The sequence below is a fragment of the Suncus etruscus genome, chromosome 4 (genome assembly GCF_024139225.1).
Source record: "Suncus etruscus isolate mSunEtr1 chromosome 4, mSunEtr1.pri.cur, whole genome shotgun sequence".
Classification (NCBI taxonomy): domain Eukaryota; kingdom Metazoa; phylum Chordata; class Mammalia; order Eulipotyphla; family Soricidae; genus Suncus; species Suncus etruscus.
In genome coordinates, this window is record NC_064851.1 from 7,707,758 (window position 1) to 7,730,265 (window position 22,508).

At 45.8% G+C, this 22,508-nt stretch overlaps 2 protein-coding genes across 2 annotated transcripts in view; one reads left to right on the top strand and one right to left on the bottom strand.

Moving 5' to 3' along the window:
* The first annotated feature begins 525 nt into the window (after window positions 1–525).
* The window catches only part of XPNPEP3 (X-prolyl aminopeptidase 3), a 33,185-nt gene continuing 11,202 nt past the window's right edge, over window positions 526–22,508 (top strand). The window contains 12 exon segments of the mRNA XM_049772476.1: window positions 526–669; window positions 7,290–7,393; window positions 7,395–7,410; window positions 15,503–15,519; window positions 15,521–15,569; window positions 15,572–15,609; window positions 15,612–15,665; window positions 15,667–15,762; window positions 15,764–15,826; window positions 15,829–15,891; window positions 15,894–15,918; window positions 19,037–19,239. Of these exon segments, the coding sequence (XP_049628433.1) occupies window positions 603–669; window positions 7,290–7,393; window positions 7,395–7,410; window positions 15,503–15,519; window positions 15,521–15,569; window positions 15,572–15,609; window positions 15,612–15,665; window positions 15,667–15,762; window positions 15,764–15,826; window positions 15,829–15,891; window positions 15,894–15,918; window positions 19,037–19,239 (795 nt within the window). The 5' untranslated portion in view covers window positions 526–602.
* Window positions 4,521–5,453, bottom strand: DNAJB7 (DnaJ heat shock protein family (Hsp40) member B7). Its single transcript, XM_049771679.1, is given in 4 exon segments — window positions 4,521–4,631; window positions 4,634–4,779; window positions 4,782–5,204; window positions 5,207–5,453. Coding segments are annotated over 4 exon segments (927 nt in total).

The following is a 22,508-nucleotide window of genomic DNA, read 5'->3' on the forward strand; positions in this document are numbered from 1 at the left end:
TTCAGGCCCCGGCTCGGGGTTCGAGTGTGCAGCAGAGCGAGGGCGCGAGCAAGGGGCGGTTGCCGCGAGGCCAGGCGGACACAGTGGGAACCTCCCCCAAAGGAGCCGCTGGCCCCGCCCACCCGAGGGTCTCGTGACTTCCGGGGCCCTTCGATAGCTCCGCCCACTCTGGGTCTCGCGCGCCTGCGCACTCTCGAATCTTCCGGAATTCATAGCTGTCCGCGCTAATGCCCGCCTCTCTGCGTTTTTTTGTTTTTGGTTTATTTTTTTGGTAGGACAATTTTCTAGTCTTCAATTATAGTCTGGATGGTGTTAAAGCCTGGGAGAAATAAAGCCTTGTATCTGGAAGATGAGGCTATCCTCGGGGGAGCAGGACGCCATGATGGATAAAAGAAGTAATCAGGCTTTACGGCGGGCGCATGATGACGTCATCACGCGGGGGCTGCGGCGTAAGGAAAGCCCGGAAAATGCGCCGACCGGGAAGGGGCGGGGACCTCGCGCCGCGTTTCCGGGAGACGTCTCCAGGCGCGGAGCCGCGCCTCCTCCCCGGGTCCCGCGGGGCTTCTTCCTTTTTCTACCTGGACGTGCACGTGAGCTCAAGCATGTCCGCCTGGTTACTCTCAGCTTCCAAGCTGGTTCCCGCCGTCGCAGGTGCCCGAGGCCTCTCAGGTTAGATTTCACCTCCCTCCTGGCCCCCGGCGGGAGCCACGTTGGGGCCTCCGCCCATGCATGGGGCCTCCGCCGGCTGCTGCTGCTGCTGCCGCTGCCCCTGCCCCTGCAAGTTTCTGGATCTGGGCCTGGGCCGTGCATTTTTCGGGGATCGCCCTTGAGGTCTTGGGGAACTGTCCGAGACTGATCGTGGAGAGAAAAGTGTGTGCGACCCCCCCCCCCAGGGAATGACAGCAAAGTCAACCGGACTCTGAAAGTGTGTTGAAAGAATCCAAAGTGTCTCTTGTTAGGTGAAACCCCGAAATCCCAATTTTGGTTTTTGGGGTCACACCCGGCGGCGCTCACGGTTCCTCCTTGGCTCTACGCTCAGAAATCAGTCCTGCCATCGTCCTTCTGCATGCAAGGCAAACGCACTACCTCCATGCTATCTATCTCTCCGGCCCTTACTTTCGTGGGATTTTTTTGTGGGGGGCCACACCCGTTTGATGCTCAGAGGTTACTCCTGGCTAGGCGCTCAGAAATCGCCCCTGGCTTGGGGGGGACCATATGGGACGCTGGGGGATCGAACCACGGTCCTTCCTTGGCTAGCGCTTGCAAGGCAGACACCTTACCTCTAGCGCCACCTCGCCGGCCCCCACTTTTATGTTTTTAAAGTCATCTGGAGACTGGCTTCAGAATATTACAAGAATTGGGGGGGCGCAGCGACGGGTTCCTACCCCCACAAGCATCACCAAGAGTGATCCCTGAGCTCAGAGCTGGGATGTATAAAACCCAGCACTGCCAGGTGTGCCCCCAAAATAAAATCAGTATATAAAACTCATGTTTAGCGACATGAACTCTTGGAGCAGTTGTTTCCATTTAGCAGCGTTTCAAAATGCACCAAATTCTTTTTTTCTTTTAGTTAGGGAACTGTGTCCCTATAGTAAGCAATTCATTTGATAAACACAAAGCATAAAACAATCAGTGCAGCCAGAGAGATAGCGGTAGGGTGTTTGCCTTGGCAAGCAGCCGAGCCAGGGACCAATGGTGGTTCACAAATCCCGGCATCCCATATGGTCCCCCTTCCCGTGCTGCCAGGAGCAATTTCTGAGTTGAGAGACAGGAGTAACCCCTGGGAGCCACCGGGTGTGGCCCAAAAACCAAAAAGAAAAAAAAAAAAAAACCTGAATCAGTGAAGACTAAATAAACTGTATACAAGTAGGATAGGCAACTGTGTCCCTCTATTGCGAGCAATTCATCTGATAAACAAAGCATAAAACTGAATAGTGGAAATTAAATAAACCATCATACATCAAAGTGGATCTGCCTTCGCACCCTATTTAGGCTTTGGAAGCTGAATAAGTTGATGTGTGAGCCAATTTGATTTTTCAAAGGTATGTCTTGACCTAAGTGGGTCTACATGAATTTATTGAGAATTGTAATGTATTGTAAATGTCATATTTACTACCATACTCTGAAAAAAATCAAATAAAATGATTGTCCAGTGCACAAAATTTGCTCCTCAAGTTCTAAACACTTCAGCTGTGATATGTTAAATGAATATAGATGCTCTCAGCACCAACCTCCAACATACATGGCTGGCCAGGGAGCAGTTCATAGTGCTTAAATAAACACATTGGCGCAATGTTCTGCTGAGCACTGGGAATTAGGACCCTATTACACTCGCTCCCTCCAGTAAGATCTGCTGTCCTTGTAACTCATCTGTTTTCCTTCCACCCATAGCCCTAGATTATAGTGGCTGAAAAAAAGTATTTTAATTTAGTTGAATTGTAGCACACCCAATAGTGTTCAGGGTCTGCTTCCAACTCTGTGCCCAGTGGACCTTGCCATGCCAGAGACTGAACCCAAGCTTCCTGCATGCAAAGCCTATAATCAGTTGTTGAGCAATCTGTTCCCTAAAAGCACTATTTTAGAGTTATTTGTAACTCCTTTGTGCAAATAAAAAAGAAAATAGAAAGGTTATTTTTTTTTTTTGCTTTGTTTTGTTTTTCTGGTGGGGGCCATACCCAGTGACTCTCTGGAGTTATTCCTAGCTGTGCCCTCTGAATTCACTCCTGGCAGGCTCGGTGGACATTATGGAATGCTGGGAGTCAAAGCCAGGTTGACCGAGTTGCAAGGCAAATTCCTACCAGCTGCGCTATCATTCTGGCCCTAATTTTTTTTTTTAATCGAAAATGGTTCATTGAGGGGCTGAAGAGATAGCATTGAGGTAAAGCATTTGCCTTGCATGCGGAAGGATGGTGGTTCGAATCCCTGCATCCCATATGGTCCCCTGAGCCTGCCAGGGGGCGATTTCTGAACGTCAAGCCAGGAATAACCCCTGAGCACTGCCGAGTGTGATCAAAAAAAAAAAAAAAAAAAAAAGGTTCATTGATTGCCTGCCTACCTCCTATGGCAAATTTCTGTGGAATACAAATCTGGTTTAGGAGTTTCTATTGGTTTTTGGTTTTGAGCGACACCTAGCAATACTCAGAGAACACCAGTAGTAGGTCCTAAGCACCATAAATGGTGCAGGGGATTGAGCCGGGGTTAGCCACTTGCAAGACAAGCACCGCATCTCCAGTACTGTCACTCTGGGCCCATTTCATATTATAAGTCTAAAACTATATATCAACCCTCAGCCCCAACCCCATATGATCACAAACTTGCTAACTACATCTATGAATCCTGACTTTTAATATTTATCTTTTAAATCTTTTAATATTTATCTGGGTGTTGGGCCACACCCAGCAGTGCTTGGGAGCTACTCCTAGTTCTCTGCTCAGCAGTGACTCCCTAGCACTGCTTAGGGAACTAATGTCATGGCTAGGGATCAAACTGTGGGTCAACCACATGCTAGGCAAGTTCCTTACCTCTACTATCTCTCCAGCCTGAATTTGGCTCCTGGTAAGTAGAATCATAAAGTATTTGTTTATTTCACTTAACCTAATATTAACCATCATTTGTCCTGTAGATAACAAGGATGCTGGAATAGTAGTATAGCAGACAGGGTGCTTGCCTTTCACATAGCCTACTTGAGTTTTAATCCTTGGCACCCCCCCCATATGGTCTCAAACCCTACCAGGAGTAATCCCTGAATACAGAGCCAGAGGTAAACCTGGAACACTGCCAGGTTTTGCCCAAAAACCAATCAAATAATGATAATGTAACAGGAATTCCTTTTAAGACTGAGTAATATTCTTTTGTTGTTGTTGTTTTGTTTCATTTTGTTTTGTTTTGGGGTCATACCCAGCGGCACCTCAGAAGGTTATTCCTGGCTCTGCGCTCAGAAATTGCTCCTTGGCAGGCTCAGGGGACCATATGGGATGCCGGGATTCGAACTACGGTCTGTCCTGTATCAGCTGCATACAAGGCAAACACCCTACCACTGTGTAATCTCTCCAGCCCCTGAGTAATATTCAAATATATACATATCTATATATAACTACTCCATTTATATCTAACATAACATTTGGGTGGGTTCCATCTTTTTGACCAAGTTGAACTGTGAATATAGATGTACCAATATGCCTGACTTTTTGTTTGATTATTTTGGGGGGGTGGGGCACACACCCAGCAGTATCCAGGGGTTACTACTGGATTAGCACTCAGAAATATCTCCTTACAGTGCTCAGGGGACCCTACAGGACCCTGGGAATCGAACCCAGGTTGGCTTCATGAAAGACAGGTGCCCTACCTCCTGTACTATTACTGACAGCTCATTCATTTACTGACCTCTTCCCATAAACCTGCTAAAAATTTTAAAAACAATACAGTATTAACACAATTATCAAAAAAATTCAGGGATTAACCAAAACACAAAGAATCGTGTTCAAATTTATATGAACATAATGAGTATTTGAAGAGCCAAATTAACGATTCCTCCTTGGTGACTGCTTCTTCGCCTCTTTATGCTTCTTCTTCTTCCTCTTTCCTCCTTCTTTGAACCCCATTGAGAATAGAGAAGGATTCCCAGCTGCTGGTGGACCCAAGGTATACCTTGCTCCTCATTGTCCACAAAAGTGTATTGTGGGATGTGTTTGGGGCTGCAGCACATTGCTGGGCAGTTGCTGACGCGCCTGCACCCACATTCCAGGAGGCTATCTTCATCTGCTATGCCAGGTACATAGAGGACTTGAACTCACTGTCTTCCTCAGTTTCTATTTCTGGGTCATAGTCAAAAATTCTCTTTGTATCGACATAGCCGCCATTAACAATTTGATCTGCAGTTTTAACTTCAGAGAAAGGCATGTAGCTGCCGATCCCCATGTCACTGAACAGCAGGGAAGACGGTGAATTAAGGTCCTCGCGGCCCAGTGAACCGTATGTCGGATATTCCACGTCGCATGAAAGTCTGTCGAAAACCGGCTCTTCGTAGGCATTAGAGAGAAAGGATCTTGAGCCTCTGCATCTGCATCCATAACAGCTTGTTGGACTGCCAAAAAGGTCGTCGAATGAGTTTTCAAAGAAATGAAAGGGAGAATGGTACCTCTTTTCCCCAAAAAACTCTCTGAAAACGTCATCTGGTTGACGGAATATAAAGCTATACTCAAAGAATCATCCAGATGGCTTCCCCCTCTGCCATTTAACCCGTCTTTGCCATATTTATCATAAATGTCTCGCTTTTCGTCATTTGATAGTACCTCATATGCCTCCGCTACTTCTTTGAATTTTTTCTCGGCTTCCTCTTTGTTTTCCGGATTCTTATCAGGGTGCCATTTAAGTGCCACTTTGTGGTAAGCCTTTTTAATTTCCCCAGCTGACGCGTATCTCTGCACTCCTAGAACGTCATAGTAATTCAACATCTTTTCGCCGAGGGCTGGGAAAATGTGCTGAGTAACAGGAACCTAGTTTCCTTTCACCTCAGGTTGTGCTGCCGGTGGTATTCTCGGCAGTGACTGACTGCGGCTAGACATATTCTTAGATTGAAGACCTTTACCGTCTCACCAGGAGCCCCTACCAGAGAGGTTAGGAGACTCTGTGCCATGCAGACTTAGCAGCTTATGTCAGAGAAGGCTTGCATTAATGCTGTCACTCTGGGGCTGAGGGTAATGAACTAGATTTTTTCCAAAGGTAAGCTTCCAAAGGAAGCTTATCAGGCCCGGGGAGATAGCAACAGTGGTATAGGGCGTTTGCCTTGCACACAGCTGATCCAGGACCCAGGATGGTTCAAATCCCGGCATCCCTTATGGTCCTCAAGCCCGCCAGGAGCAACTTCTGAGCGCAGAGCCAGGTGTGACCCAAAAACCAAAAAAAAAAAAAAGAAGCTAAGTCATGTGAAACCATCCTACACTCAGGACTAGTCCCTACATGTTTTCTTAGAAGCCTGCAATGTTTAATGAACCCAAAGGGACCTGTCTTTGGTTGGCCACCATATGCCCCTCCTTAGTCCACTTAGATCTTTTGTTTTGGATTGGAAAAATGAAGAATTGGGGGAGGAGGGTAGTAAGCAGTTCACAGATTTCCTGATTTCAGTTAACTGCTCAGCAAGAGACGTGAATAAATAATTTATGTGCTGTAGGATCAGCTCTGATGGGAAAAAGCAAGGTGAGACACCTAAGCACTAGACGGGATTCCAAGGAAGGAGCCTCCTATCCAGGCTTTCGAGTTCTCTTTGCTCATTAACATTTACTACTATTAAAAAATGTAAGGATTTTGAAGACTGGTTGGTTATGTATTGATGTGTAATAGTAAATACTTACTCTATTGAAAGCACAGTTTAATCCACTTAAAGGTAGTAGGAAAGCTACCTCTTTATGGTATTTTGTGGTTTGGTTTAGATTTTGGTTTGGGCCAAACCTGGCAGTGCTCAGGGTTTACTCCTGGCTCTACACTCAGAAATTGCTCCTGGCAGGCTCAGGGGACTATATGAAATGCTGGGAATCAAATCCAGGTCAATCCTGGGTCAGCCACATCCAAGGCGATTGACCTACCTTTGTGCTATCACTCTGGCCTCTCTCCATGGTATTTGAAATGTTGGTATGAATAATAAGATAATTTAAGATAATTGTGTTCGAGAGAACCAATTGTTGTCCTTCCCCCTCCCTCCCAAAATTGAGTCTGAAGAGTGAAAAGAGTCTTAGATTGGACTTTTGTTTGTTTCTGATGTAGTGTTGCCATGGTTACTGGGACTGAATCAGGACCTCCCTCATGTGCTTCAACTTTCTCAGCCTACTCTCTGGCCCTCTAGGTTGATTTGGGTTTGTTTTTCGGGGTCACACCTTTTGCTTCCTGGGACCCATTCCAAGTATTGAACCCCTGCCTCCTACATGTAAAACATGTCCTCAGCCATTGATCTCTCCAGTTCCAAAAGAGGATTTGGGCAGGATATAAACTTGGATTCAATCCTAATTTCTCCATTCCTTCCCCTTTACATGCAAAACCTTTGACTGCTTTTGTTTATTGCCTTGCTGTTCTCTTAGCACCTTCACAAGTCTTTGCCATCCACTAGAAAACCTCTATTATGCTTTATTGACTTTAATTTTATTCCTAGCTGGCACAAAGAAAGAGGTATAGAAGGACAAACTAGTTCATTTTTCTAAAACTAGAGACATAGATAACCCACCTGGGGAGAGAAAGAAACAATATATCTTGGAAACTATTTCTATCTACTCATCGCTTTCATTTCTTTTCCCCCTCAGGATGCAGGGCCTGTTGCCAGCGAAGATACTCCCTGGCAGGCCTATCCCAGAGAGGAGAGTTCCCAAACCGCTACTTGGGCCAGCCCAGCCCTTTCACACACCCACTACCTCCTCAGGCCAGGTAAGGATGCCATACTTGGTGGTGCTTGGGTCCTGCTCGAGGAATATTGCTCAGGGGTTCTTGGGCCTCTCCTGCAAGCTAAGCAGGAGCTGTCTCCGGATTCCAATGACTATTGCTCTTCAGGTGCTTTGTCTAGAACAGTGCTAGCCAGCCTAAATTTTGGCATGGATAGAAAATATTCTAGAATCTATGACTTTCCAGCCATCCAAGTAGTCATTAATTCACAAATGACTGTTGTATACTTACAGTGTTGCTGCTAGTGCAACTGAGGAGCTAATTTTTTTTTTTTTTTTTGGTTTTTCGGGCCACACCCATTTGACGCTCAGGTGGTTACTCCTGTCTAGCGCTCAGAAATTGCCCCTGCTTGCGGGAAACCATATGGAGGGATCAAACCTCGGGCCTTCCTTGGCTAGCTCTTGCAAGGCAGACACCTTACCTCTAGCGCCACCTCGCCGGCCCCAAGGAGCTAAATTTTTAATTAATTTTAATTTCAATTTAAATCTCCACATGTGAATACTAATACTGTTCTGACAATTCCAGTCTAGAGTATTAACCATGATAAGGCTTCCAGGGGTTGGAGAAATGGGACAGTATAGATAAGGACTTTTGTTGTATGCAGCTAATCCAGGTTTGATCTGATCCCTGTCCTCCCCTTATGAGGTATGTCACCTCACACACACCTAACCAACAGTGGAGATTCCTAAATGCAGAGCGGGGACTAAGCCCAGAGTACTACCAACTGTGGTCCAATAGTGAAAATAATATTAATAATAAGGTTTATTATGCATATCAGTGAAGATATGTATGTATTTCACCCGTACAAAACAGGTATTAGATTTTTTCCAACATTTTTTAATTGATCCCAATTCTGTGGTTTATAATACTGCTAATGATGGTTTGTCATACTCATAATTCCGCCACCAACATCAGGGTACCCATCTTCTTACCCCTTAAGGACCTCAGCACCATTCAATCTCACCACCACCAACTCAGTTTTGCGGATCACTTCTTCCAAGGTGTTGCTACCTCGTGAGTGAGATTTTTCTTGACTTAATTCTTTTCCTTCTGGCCGAATGCAGAAAGGAATCATGTTATCCTCAAGTTCCATCCCTGTTGCCAGTAAGTGTATGATTTTGTTTTTCCTTTCTTGCATTTTTAAAGAAAAGTTCTGGATACTGGAGAGAGAGTTCCCTGGGCTGGGTGCACACAATGGAAACCTCACGGTTTCCCAAAAGCTGCCAGAAGTATCCCCAGAACAAAGCCAAGTAGGCAAAAAAAAAAAAAAAGAAAGAAAAATTGTTAAACTTGACATAGTTTCTTGAATTGTGCTTTCACTGTGATTCCTTATGCATACTTTGTTGAAGACAGCTTGGAGCATGTTTCTTTTCTTTTTTGGTGGATGGAGCAGCTCAGAGTTTGGAAGTTGGTCCTGGTGGTCCTTGGCTATTGCAGTGCCAGGAAATGTAACTAGGCTCCCACAGGCAGAGCGATGCTCTCCAGCTTACTGCACTATGTGTTGAACTGTGAAATTTTGGGGGAAGAGGACTTTTTTTCCTATTCATTTGTGAGGTTGAAATCACACCCAGCAGTAACACGTGTGCTACCCTTACTCTGGACTAGGGGCTTGCTCTCCTGCATGCTCAGAATCAAACCAGTGGTTTACAGCATGCAAGATTAAGCATCATAATCATTATAACATTTCTCCTGTCCTCTCAAAAAAAATTTTTTTCTGTTGTCGGAGAGATAGCATGGAGGTAGGTATTTACCTTGCATGCAGAAGGACTGTGTTTGAATCCCATCATCTCATGGCTCCCAGAGCCTGTCAGGAGTGATTTCTGAGGCATAGAGCAGGAGGAGAACCCCTGAGCACTGCTGGGTGTGACGCCAAAAACAAAAAACAAAGTTTTCTGGGGGGCCGGAGCAGTGGGCACAAGCGGTAAGGCATCTGCCTTGTCATGCTAGCCTAAGATGGACCATAGTTTGATCCCCCAGCGTCCTACCTATATGGTCTCTCAAGCCAGGAGTGATTTCTGAGTGCATATCCAGGAGTAATCCCTGAGCGTCACCAGGTGTAGGGCCCAAAAACAAAAACAAAAGAAAAAAAAAACAAAAAACACTTTTTCCTGTGGTTCGGAGCAATTAGCGCAGCGTAGGGCATTTGCTTTGCATGTGGCTGCCAACCCCCTCCCCACACATCCCATATGGTCCCTGAGCCAAGAGTGAATTTTTTTTTTTTTTTTTTTTTTTGGTTTTTGGATCACAGCCGGCAGCGCTCAGGGGTTACTCCTGGCTCTATGCTCAGAAGATCGCTCCTGGCAGGCTGCGGGGGACCATATGGGGATGCCGGGATTCGAACCATCATCCTTCTGCATGCAAGGCAAATGCACTACCTCCATGCTATCTCTCTGGCCCATCCAAGAGTGATTTCTGAGCGCATAGCCAGGAGTAACCCCTGAGCATCACTAGGTGTGGCCCAAAAAATCCAAAAAAAAATTTTTTTTTTCTGAAATGTTAAATTTTTATTTCAGGAGCTGGAGTGATAGCATTAGCAGTAGGGTGTTTGCCTTGCATATTGCCATCCCAGGCAGACCTAGGTTCAATCCTCCGTTGTTCCATATGATCCCTGAGATTGCCAGGAGTGATTTCTTTCTTTTTTTTTTTTTTTTTTTTTTAACACAGACCCTTCCCTGTCACCTTCCGAGGTCTCCAGGAGCAATTTCTAAGCACAATCTAGGAAGTAACCCCTGAGTGCTGCTGGGTGTTGCCCAAAAACAAACAAAATTCTTTTTTTTGTTTGTTTTGTTTTTCGGGGCCACACCCGTTTGATGCTCAGGGGTCACTTCCTGGCTAAGCACTCAGAAATTGCCCCTGGGCTTGGGGTGACCATATGGACGCCAGGGTGATCGAACCGACGGTCCTTCCTTGGCTAGCGCTTGTAAGACAGACACGTTTGTTTGTTTTTTTGGGCCACACGTGGTGACAACTCAGGGGTTATACTCCTGGCTATGCATTCAGAAATCTCTCCTGCAGGCCGGGGGATCATATGGAAATGCCAGGGCATCAAACGGCAGTCTGTCCTGGGTCAGCCACGTGCAAAGGCAAATGCCCTACCACTGAGCCACCTGCTCTGCCCACCTCCCCAAAATCTTATTTCAAAATGTTAGCAAAATATCTCTGTGTAAATTATGCAAAATTTCTAGATCTTAGTCTTTCATCTTTAAGATATGATAAAGTTGGTGCAAAATACTGACTAGGGTTTATTTTCACCAATTTATTATTTTTTAGATCTTGGGAATTAAACCCAGTTTCTGTGTGGCTGAAAGGCACTGTACCACCAAGCCACCTTCTGAGCTCTGCCTCACTGGTTTTACTTCTTGGTAACTTAGCCCTGTTGATGCTAGGAGAGCTGTCATCACATTCCAATTACTGGAGTGATACTACAACAAGTGTTGCCTTTCACATGACCAACCTGGGTTTGATCCCCAGCATCCCACATGGTCATTCTCAATGCAGAGCCACAAGTAACCTCTGATAGTTGCCAGTATGGTCAAAAACTAACAACTAAAAAAATGACAATTAAGCGATGGTCCAGGTGCATAGATGATCATTCCAAGAAGGTAGATAGGGTCAAACCAAATGTCTGTGGGGAAGTGGAGGAAATCAATCTTTTTTTTTTTTTTGTGGTGTTTTTTTGGGGGGTCACACCCGGCAGTGCTCAGGGGTTATTTCTGGCTCCAGGCTCAGAAATTGCTCCTGGCAGGCACGGGGGACCATATGGGGCGCCGGGATTCGAACCGATGACCTCCTGCATGGAAGGCAAACGCCTTACCTCCATGCTATCTCTCCGGCCCCCAAAATCAATCATTTTTAAAGGAAATAAATTGTTGCTGTGGGGGCCAGAAAGATAGCACAGCGGTAGGGCATTTGCCTTACACGCAGCCAATCCAGGATGGACAACGGTTCAAATCCTGGTATACCATATTGTCTCTGAGCCAGCCAGTAGCAATTTCTGAGCGCAGAGCCAGAAATAACCACTGAGTGCCGCGGGTTGTGACCCCCCCCAAAAAAAAACAAAAAAAATGTTGCTGTGGCCATGGGAAGTCAGAGCTTATTGACTATGTAAGCAGATGAATTCTTGGTCTGAATTGCCTTTAGACACGTGTTGCTCTTTCACTATCAGTGAAAGAGTGAAGGATACCAGTATGTGTCAGTGAGGGCTTCCCTGTGTGACTCTTCGTCAGACTGCACTTGCTGCGGGAGGGCAGCTGAGACTCAGGAAATGCATCTCACCACTGAAACACCAGAAATCAGTTTTTCAAAGTTGTAAGGTAAGCTTAATAGCAGTTCAGTCAGTATTGATTTCAGTATTTCTTTGTTGTATGAACCCACTTACAACTTTGATTTTTTTTTAATGGAATTGATATTAAGTTTATACAGCTTTGAAACTTCTTGTTTTTTTGTGGTGAGATTTTTTTTCAAAAGGCATTTTCCAGTCTGACTTTCTCAGAGTGGATGGTACCCATTCTTCCCATCCTATCCTCAAGCTGCTGGAATATGATCCATTGTGGGGAGGTTGTAGCAATTTCAGGTGCAATAGGAGGAGGGTGCTTTCTGCTCTGTTTGCTTAAGGAAGGTATGTTCTGTATGGAGGGCATTGCTTAGTGGCCAAGGTCATGTCTTTCGTATATGCAACCTGGATTTGATCCCTGGCACTGCAAAAAGAAACAAAGCAAACAACCAAGGGAAGGTAGATTTGAACGTGTGGGCCGAGACACTGAGAAGTCTGTACCAAGAAGTGGGCTAAGAAGTCTGGGGGCCTCTGCTCAGAATCATTTTCAAGGTCATGATTTCTGCATATGGGCTGTTCCTATGTTACAAGTCTATTAACTAAGTAATGTATGTGAATTCATTTGCACACATAGATTTTCATATAATAGGGGAAAAAAAAACATTTTAATGTCTGAGGTTGGTAAGAAATGGAGGGGGCCCGGAGAAATAGCACAGCAGCTTTTGCCTTGCAAGCAGCCAATCCAGGACCAAAGGTGGTTGGTTCAGGAGTTACCCCTGAGTACCACCGGGTGTGGCCCAAAAAAAAAAAAATGAAGGAGGAAGATTGGACCTGAGGAGAATCAATGCTAAAACCATATGCCCTGCATGTGCAGAGCCCTGAATTTAATCCCCAGCACATATAACCTAGTGGCCCCTAAGAAGGAAGTGAAATCTAGGCTTGAAGAGGCTGCTCTTTAGGAACAAAATGGCACTCATTAGATATATGGAAATGAGAAATGAGGTATTTTGTGGGGAGGGGTGTTGGGTTGTTTTTGTTCTTTCTTTTTTGTTTGTCCTTTTGTTTTTGGATCAAGCCCGGCGGCACTGAGGGGTTGCTCCTGTCCTGCACTCAGAAATTGCTCCTGCGGGGGCCGGAGAGATAGCGTGGAGGTAAGGCATTTGCCTTGTATGCAGAAGGTCCGTGGTTCAAATCCCGGCATCCCATATGGTCCCCTGAGCCTAACAGGAGCGATTTCTGAGTGTAGTGCCAGGAGTACCGTATTTTCTGGCATATAAGATGACTTTTAAAACAAAAAAAAGTCAACCGAAAATCAGGGGTCATCTTATGTGCCGAGTATATCCCAAAAAATGTTTCAATATTACTCTAAACGAAAGTTGTCTGAATATTGCCACAAAACGAATTTTCCAATTCGATCCTGCACCAATCACTGCAAGGCTGCTCGGACCGCCTCTCTAACTCAGTCAATCCAAGCAGGCTTTTTATGCATGCAAATTAGACAACGTTCTGTACCGAATCTACACTGTCAAAAGCCTGCTCAGATTGGCCAGAGTCAGAGGGGAAGTCTATTACAGTAGAACCTCTGAACCTTTGCTTGTTGTGATTGTCTCACTGTGGTACATTCAGTTGCAGCACAGGAACATTCTGTCTTATACAGTGAATATAGGCCTAAACCTATGTTTTAACTGTAAAATTAGGGGGTCGTCTTATACGCCGGAAAATACGGTAACCCCTGAGCACTGCCCGGTGTAACCCAAAAAACAAAAAAAAAGAAGAAAAGAAAAGGAAAGGGGCCGGAGAGATAGCATGGAGGTAAGGCGTTTGCCTTTCATGCAGGAGGTCATCGGTTCGAATCCCGGCGCCCCATATGGTCCCCTGTGCCTGCCAGGAGCAATTTCTGAGCCTGGAGCCAGGAATAACCCCTGAGCACTGCCAGGTGTGACCCAAAAACAAAAAAAAAAAAAAAAAAAAAGAAAAGGAAAGAAAGAAATCACTGCACAATGCTCCGGGACCTTATGGGATGCCAGGATTCAAACCACCATTTGTCCTGGTCAGCTGCATGCAAAGCAGACACCCTACCGCTGTGCTATCACTCCAGCCCTGTTTGTTCTTTCTTTAAACACGGTGGTTTACATATAGTGTTGGTATTTCTGGCTTTCATTGTTCCAACACCAATCCCACCAGCACTGTAACATTCCCTCCACCATTGTGCCCAATTCCCCACTCTCCCCCGAGACTACCCTGTTGGCAGGTACGAATAATTTACTTCATATGGTCTGGTTGTAAGCAAATGGTAATGCAATTATGGGGGACTTCGTTAAAACAAGACAGGGCCCGTGAAGAGCTCTTGCCAATTTCTTTGTTACTGGATTGAGCTGACTGAGTCCCTTGAGGCTCTTGGGCAGGTTCTGACTTTGAGCCAGAGCTACAGAACAGCCCAGTTGTCTCCCTGTTCCTGGTCAGTACATCAGCGTTACCCAATCTTGGAAAGTTTCCAGTTCACGCAATATAAATACTCTTTCGCAAAATAAATATTCTTTCACAGCAACAAGCCTCGTTATTGATGCATTAACTCTGGCCTAAATTTTTTTCCACTTCTGGGACTGGAGAAATAGCAGAGTGTAGGGCTATTGCCTTGCACTTAGCCAACCTGGGTTTGATCCCTGGCATCCCCAAATGGTCCCCCAAGCACTGTCAGAATCAAATCCTGTACAGAAACAGGCTCCCCACCCAAAATGAAGAAGAAACTAGAGATTCTCTGACATTTATTATCTTCTCTTTATTATTTTTTTGGTGGTGTGGGGGACGACGCCCATCTGTGTTCATGGCTTACTCCTGGACCATATGGGATACCAGTGTTTGAATTTGGGTCATCTCCATGCAAGGCAAGCGTCTTACTTTGGCCCCATAAAGTTATTTTTAGGGCTTAGGAATTGAACAAATTTATTCTAGCTCTTGAAGTAAGACCGTTTAAGTCCTTTTTGTCAAATGCCCACTAACCCCTAGCTGTTCTAGGTCCTGATCCTATAACATGGAATACATATACCTATCAACACTGGAAGCCCTCATGGAGCTTACATTCTTCGGAGGACAGTCACACACAGCTCACTTCCCTGCTCTTTAGCCACGTGGATTAAACTTAGATGCTTAAAGTATAATCCTATGTATCTTCCATATCAATATATTCTATAGTATCTGACTAAATGAACCAAAGAGCTAGAAGGGATCTTTTCTGTGTGTTTTTGAGCCATACCCAGTAGTTCTAAAGGCTGCTTGGAATTCAGGGATCTCTTCACAGTTGCATCTTGGGGCACCATGCAATTCCAGAGGTGAAGCACAATGCCAAAGCATTCACTCCAACCCTCTAAGTCCCTCCCCTTGGTCCCTTTACAGAGTCATGACTCTGGTTTTCAGTCAGAAAACTGCCACTTCTTCCAAACTGCCACAGGAGAATCGTCATTTAAACATGGCTTATCTCCTTGATTTCCTTCAAGAAAGAAATATGGTATAAATCAAAGACTAGAACTTGGGGCCAGAGCGATGGTGCAAGTGGTAGGGCATTTGCCCTTACATACAGCTGACACAGGACGAACCACACAGTTCAATCCCCAGCTCCCATATGGTCCCCCAAGCCAGGAGCAATTTCTGAGTGCATAACCAGGAGTAACCCCTGAGCGTCACTGGGGTGTGGCCCAAAAGTCAAAAAAAAAAAAAAAAAAAGAACTTGCTGCTTCTCCTGCTGATGTCAGCCCAAAGGACTTTGACAAAGAAATGTAAACCATCACTATTGTTTGTCATTTCTAGGGGAGTTAACGCCAGGAACTGTCCCAGGAGGAATATGCACTTCGCAGACACACGCTGATGTCCCTGATCACAAGGAGACACAGGGGCAGAGTGGGACAGACCAGACGGGTGTGTGCTACTGTCAAACACTACGTACTACATGAGCAACGACATCCCCTACACATTTCCACCAGGACAACAACTTCTTGTACCTGTGAGGGTTCCAAGAGCCTGACAGCTTTCTGGTCCTTCAGAGCCTCCCTGGCAAGCAGTTACCCAGCACACAAGGCAGTACTTTTTGTGCCACGGAGAGACCCCAGTCGAGAACTTTGGGACGGCCCAAAGGTCTGGGGGCCGATGGGGCCATAGCTCTGACTGGGGTGGACGAAGCCTACATGCTGGAAGAGTTTCCAGCAATCTGATCCCCAGGATGAAAGGTAAGAAGAGAATGGGAACAGAAGCTAACTGGGCCAGTTGAGTTTTAGACTTCTCTCGCCTACTTAGACCAAGTTCTTTTGAGGCCCTTAGAGATAGCATGAAGGTAAAGTGTTTTGCCTTGCAAGCAGAAGGACAGTGGTTCGAATCCCCGGCATCCCCATATGGTCCCCTAAGCCGCTGCTGGATGTGACCCAAAAACAAAAAAAAAAGTTCTTCAATCCTAAAATTCTTAAAATCTCATAGTACCATTTCCCAGAAGATTGGGCTGCGTTGGTGTTTTTTGATTTTTTGTTTTGTTTTGGGGCCACACCCAGTGACACCCAGGGGTTACTCCTGGCTATGCACTCCAGAAGTCGATCCTGGCTTGGGGGACCCATATAGGATGCTGGGGGGGTCGAAACCGAGGTCCGTCCTAGGCCTGTTTTTTTGAGTGTTTTTGTTTGGGGGCCACACCCAGTGGTGCTTAAAGCTACTCCCTGGCTTTGTGCTCAGAAGTCACTCCCTCACAGACTCGGGGGACCCTAAGGAATCCGGGGATTGAACCGGGTTGGTTGCATGCAAGGCAAATGCCCTCCCGCTGTTGCTATCACTCTGGACCCCTGCATTAGTGATTTCCTTCTCTGTTAAATGTTCATTAGATTCTCTCTTCACAGAGGGTTGTTCATTGTCTTCCTTTGAGATACCACAGGATTTCCTTGTAAAGCAGAAGATGGGCAGGAGCCAATTGAGGATTCCAGCCAGATTACTGGCTTCATTCACTGCCTCTCCCCTGCTCTTGCCAGCTCTGCAGACACAGGCCATATGTTCAAAGATTGATCCCTGTGTCACCAGCCTCAAAATCACGTGGGGCTGCCTATTGGAAATAGCAAATGCCATAATAGATGAAGGGGACTATGAAAATCGGAGGCCTACTATCTTAGAACGTGCATTTAAAATAAAGACATAAAAAAAAGAATGTGCGGGGTCGGGCTAAAGGTGGCGCTGGAGGTAAGGTGCCTGCCTTACCTGCGCATAGCCTAGGAGACGGACCGCGGTTCGATCCCCCGGCGTCCCATATGGTCCCCCAAGCCAGGAGCGACTTCTGATGCGCTTAGCCAGGAGTAACCCCTGAGCGTTACGGGTGTGGCCCAAAAAAACCAAAAAAAAAAAAAAAGAATGTGCATTAATGATATTCTCAAATGATTCTTCCATGCAGTGAATTTAATCCCGCATATGAGTCACTGTCTCTACACTTCTGTGGTAAAATTATAATCATGTGGGGCTGGAGAGATAGTTGCAGTAGTTAAGGCACTTGTCTTGCTAGAAGCTGGCCGGGTTTTTTTTTTTTTTTTTGTTGTTGTTTTTTGGGTTTATGGGCCACACCCGGCGGTGCTCAGGGGTTACTCCTGGCTGTCTGCTCAGAAATAGCTCCTGGCAGGCACGGGGGACCATATGGGACACCGGGATTCGAACCAACCACCTTTGGTCCCTGGATCGGCTGGCTTGCAAGGCAACACCGCTGTGCTATCTCTCTGGGCCCGGAATCTCCATATTCTTTTCCATAGGGCTGGACTAGACGGCATTCCATCAGCAGTGAATGAGAGTTCCTTTCTCCCCATATCCCGCTAGCACTTATTTGTTCTTTGTTCTGTATGCCAGACTCTGTGGTGTGCCGATGGTTCCTCATTGTTGTTTTGATTTGCATCCCCCTGGTAATTAGTGATGTGGAGCAATTTTTCATGTTGTCTTTTGGCCATTTGTATTTCTTCTTTGGGAAATCTGTTCATTTCTTCCCATTTTGTGATGGGGGTTAGATGTATTTTTCTTGTTCAGTTTTTGTCAGTAACTTGTATATCTAAGATAATAGCCCCTTGTCTGACGGGCATTGGTGTGAATAGTTTCTCCCAATATGTGGGTGGCTTTCCCTATCATAGGCACTATTTCCCTTTGAGGTGCAGAAGCTTCGTAGCCTTAATATAGTCCCATACTGTTGTTAGACATCTAGGTTGATTCCAACTCTCAGCTATTGTACCAAAGTACTGTGATTAATAGTAGTATGCATACATCCTTTTGGATCAGTGTTTTTCTGTCCTGGGGGATAGTTCCCAAAAAAACAGGAATGCTGGGTCATATAGCAGATCAAATCTTAGTTTACTGAGAACCCTCCATACTCTTATGTGATTCTCACAAGTCTTTATTTTTATTTGTTTTTGTTATGGGACTATACCCTTTGGGGCACAGGGCTTACTCCTGTTTTTGTGCTCAGGAATCACTCATGGAGTGCTCATAGGACCATATAGGATGTTGAATTCAGGTCAGCTGCCCACAAGACAGGCACCCTACCCACCTTACTGTCACTCCAGCTCCTGAACATTATCTCTTAAAGTGGTATTTGTAGAAAACATATCTAATGGAGTCCATAATTCCTGGAAACAACTTTAGAATTCTCTTTCTCTTTGGAGGATTTTTGTTTATGTTTTGGTTTGGGAGTCACACAATGTTAATGCTAAGGGGGTTACCCTGGCCTCTGCACTCAGGAATCACTCCTGGCGGAATTGGGGACTATATGGGATAATGGATCAAACCCAGGTTGGCCACATTCAAGACAGCCCTCCCCTTTGTCTATTGCTCCAGCCCATATCTTGTCTTTTGGTTTGGAGCCATACCTGGCAGTGCTCAGAATTTACTCCTGGATCAGAACTCAGAGATGACTCCTGACCTTGCTTGAAGGACCCATATGGGATATAAGGAAATCTCCTGCAAGGCAACTGCTCTGCCCACTGTACGATCTTCTGGCCCCAAATTACTTTAATCTTGGGAGAGCTGGTGCTGTGCTCTTCAGAGATTACTGAGTCTTTTTTTTTGGGGGGGGGGGGGTTGGCCACACCCATTGGTGCTCAGGGAGGTTATCTCCCTGGCTGTCTACTCAGAAATAGCTCCTTGGCAGGCACGGGGGACCATATATGGGACACCGGGATTCAAACCAACCACCTTAGGTCCTGGATCGGCTGATTGCAAGGCAAACGCCGCTGTGCTATCTCTCTGGGCCCGAGATTACTGAGTCTTGTTCGAGTCATTTGATCGTCGTTATTTCTTGAGTTACCGTTTTATTTATAATTTTTGGCTTCTCATTTTAAGCTGAGACAAATACGGTCTGGTATGACTGGATGAGACCAAGCCACGCACAGCTTCACTCTGACTACATGCAGCCTCTGACTGAGATCAAAGCCAAGAGCGGGAACAAGGTTCGGGCTGTCCAGCAGCTGATCCAGCGCCTCCGGCTGATCAAATCTCCTGCAGAAATTGGGCGAATGCAGATTGCTGGCAAGCTGACTTCAGAGGTATGATTCCTACTTCGAAGGCATTTTCCAAATTGAGGACTTCAGATTCACTGGCACCTTGGACCATATATTTGATGCGGTAATTTCCTGACTTACTATCTGCAAGTTAAATGAACTTGTCTAGAAATGTGTTCAATATAATGTCACTGCAAGTCAAGCCTTAGAACTTTTCCTATGATCTTCGTTATTTTCCCCTTAGAACATTGAGTCACTTCTCCTTTCCTTCTTAACCCATCTTAACCCTTGGATCCAACATGTCCATGCTTACAAGTCTAGAATTCATTATGAGCCATGAGTACAGCTAGGAAACCTAGAATAGATAAAACAACAGGTAGGATTCTTGGGCTAGCGTGTGGCCAACCTGTTAGATCCCAGGCATCCCTGCTATTGTCCCCCGAGCATCAGGAGTAATTCTGCATTCAGAGTCAGGAGTAACCTCTGAGCATTGCTCAGTAGGCCCCTACTACCAAAAAAATATATACATAGGTACCAATAGTACTATAACTTTAATAGTGAAACATACCAGAGAGTCAAAGATGTGCCTCTGCATGTTGAACCCAGGTTCAAACCTTGGCACTGCATACTCGTCCCCTAGGAGTCCCCCCTCAGCACAACCAAATTGTGATCCTTACTCTCTTTTCCTCACAGCCCCCAAAATAAAGAATCCTGCCACAGCCATTTACTATTTCACAGCAAGAATCTGAGAAGCCAGAAGTAGGATAGCATTTCATGGAACAGGAGCCATAGATGATGTACGAAACATTTTGAAATAAATGGTTGTTATTTGTGGGAGGGACTTTTTGTTTATCTTGGGCCATACCCAGGAGTGCCTCAAGGTTACTTCTGGATTTGTGCTCACTACCAGGATCACTCCTGGTAGGCTTTGGGGGGACCATATAGGGTGCTGGAGATTGGCCCCAAATTGGCTTTGTCCTAAACACCTTACCTGCTATACTATCACTCCAGCCGCAGATTTTGCTGTTTTTTTTTTTTTTTTTTTTCTTATGAAACACTGAATATAAACTGCTTAACTATCTGCTTTTCTTGTTTTGGAATATACAGAAGTTTTTTGGTTTTTTGTTTGTTTGTTTTGTTTGTTTTTTGTTTTTTGGGCCACACCCAAGTCGGTGCTCAGGGGTTACTCCTGGCTGTCCTGCTCAGAAATAGCTCCTGGCAGGCACAGGGGACCATATCGGGACACCGGGATTCGAAACCAACCACCTTTGGGTCCCTGGATCGGCTGCTTGCAAGGCAAACGCTGCTGTGCTATCTCTCCGGACCCTATCCAGAAGTTTTGCTGAATCAAGTGATGATTCTTTTTTTAAATTTTGAGGAATTGCCACAGATAGCACAGCACTTACACTGTTTTATGTCCCATTAACAATGATCTCAGAGTTTCTCTGGGTATAGGAAAGAGTACTGCAGGTAGAGTGCTTGCTTTCTACGTAGCTGACCCAGGTTCAGTTTCTCAGCAAAAACAAATCACGAGGGGGCCAGAGTGAGAGCACAGTAGGGAGGGAGTTCGCCTTGCACGTGGCCGACCTAGGTTTGATCCCCAGCATCCTGTATGATGCAGAAAAACTGACTTTTCTTTCAAACCCAGCTAGCTTCATGCAAAACAAACATCTTCTCCACTCTGCTATTGCTCCTGCCCTACTTTCTCTGGTGATTTTAATTTTTTTTTGGGGGGGGGTTGTTTTTTGTTTTTGTTTTTGGGCCACACCCGGCGGTGCTCAGGGGTTACTCTTGGCTGTCTGCTCAGAAATAGCTCCTGGCAGGCACGGGGGACCATATATGGGACACCGGGATTCGAACCAACCACCTGTGGTCCTGGATCGGCTGCTTGCAAGGCAAACACCACTGTGCTATCTCTCTGGGGTGATTGTGATTCTTTTTTTTTTTTTTTTTTTTTTTTTTTGGTTTTTGGGCCACACCCAGCGGTGCTCAGGGGTTACTCCTGGCTGTCTGCTCAGAAATAGCTCCTGGCAGGCACGGGGGACCATATGGGACACCGGGATTCGAACCAACCACCTTTGGTCCTGGATCGGCTGCTTGCAAGGCAAACGCCGCATCTTGCCGCTGTGCTATCTCTCCGGGCCCTGATTGTGATTCTTTAATGCTTAATGATGTGGAGCATCTTTTTATGTCATTGCTCTCACAACACCACAATGCCTTAACCAAAGTTAGTTCAATGGGCGAGAGTTAAATGTTTGCCTTGCAAGAGAGATAGTAAGGTGCTTGTCTTGCAGGTTCAACCCCCATCATTTCGATTTTTTTTTCCCCCATCATTTCTTTTTTTTTTTTTTTTGGTTTTTGAGGGCCACACCCGTTTGACGCTCAGGGGTTACTCCTGGCTATGTGCTCAGAAATCGCCCCTGGCTTGGGGGAACCATATGGGACGCCGGGGGATCGAACCGCTGTCCGTTCCTTGGCTAGCGCTTGTAAGGCAGGCACCTTACCTCCAGCGCCACCACCCGGCCCCCCCGCCCCATCATTTCTTTTGTTTCTCCAAAAAATCTGCCAGGGCTGATCAGCAGAGCCAGGAATAAGCCCTGGGTACATACAAATGTTGCTTAAAATATATATACACATGTACACATTTGGATTAGAGAGATAATTAAGTATACTGAAGCAAGTACTTTGCATGCCAGAGACCAGGTTTGATCCAGTTCTGCATCATCCCCTGAGCACTCTGGAAAACACTAAGCACAGTGCGAGATATAGGCAGTGAGCCTAAAAAACAAACCAAAAAGTAAATTAGAAATTTTTAGGGGCCAGAGCGGGTGGCGCAAGCGGTGGGGCATTTGGTTCAATCCCCCCGCCTTCCCTCAAGTTAGGAGTGATTTCTGAGCACATAGCCAGGAGTAACCCCTGAGTGTCACCGGGGTATTGGCCCCAAAAACCTCCCCAAAAAGAAAATTTTGAGCCAGGGCACAGTAGGTTGGGTTTTTTTTGCCTTGCATATGCAGATGACCAGGTTTGATCTCCAGCATCTCAGGAGTGATTTCTGAGCACAGAACCAGGAATAATCTCTGAGTACTGCAAGGTGTGGCTCAAAAAAAAAGGGGGGGGGGGCGGAGTGGTGGCACAAGTGATAAGGCGTCTGCCTTGCCAGCGTTAACCTAGAAAGGATCACGATTCAATCCCCTGACATCCCATATGGTCCCCAAGCCAGGAGCAATTTCTGAGTGCATAGCCAGGCGTAACCCCCTGAGCATCACTGGGTGTGGCCCAAAAAACAAACAGAAATTTTTGAGCCAGAGATGCAG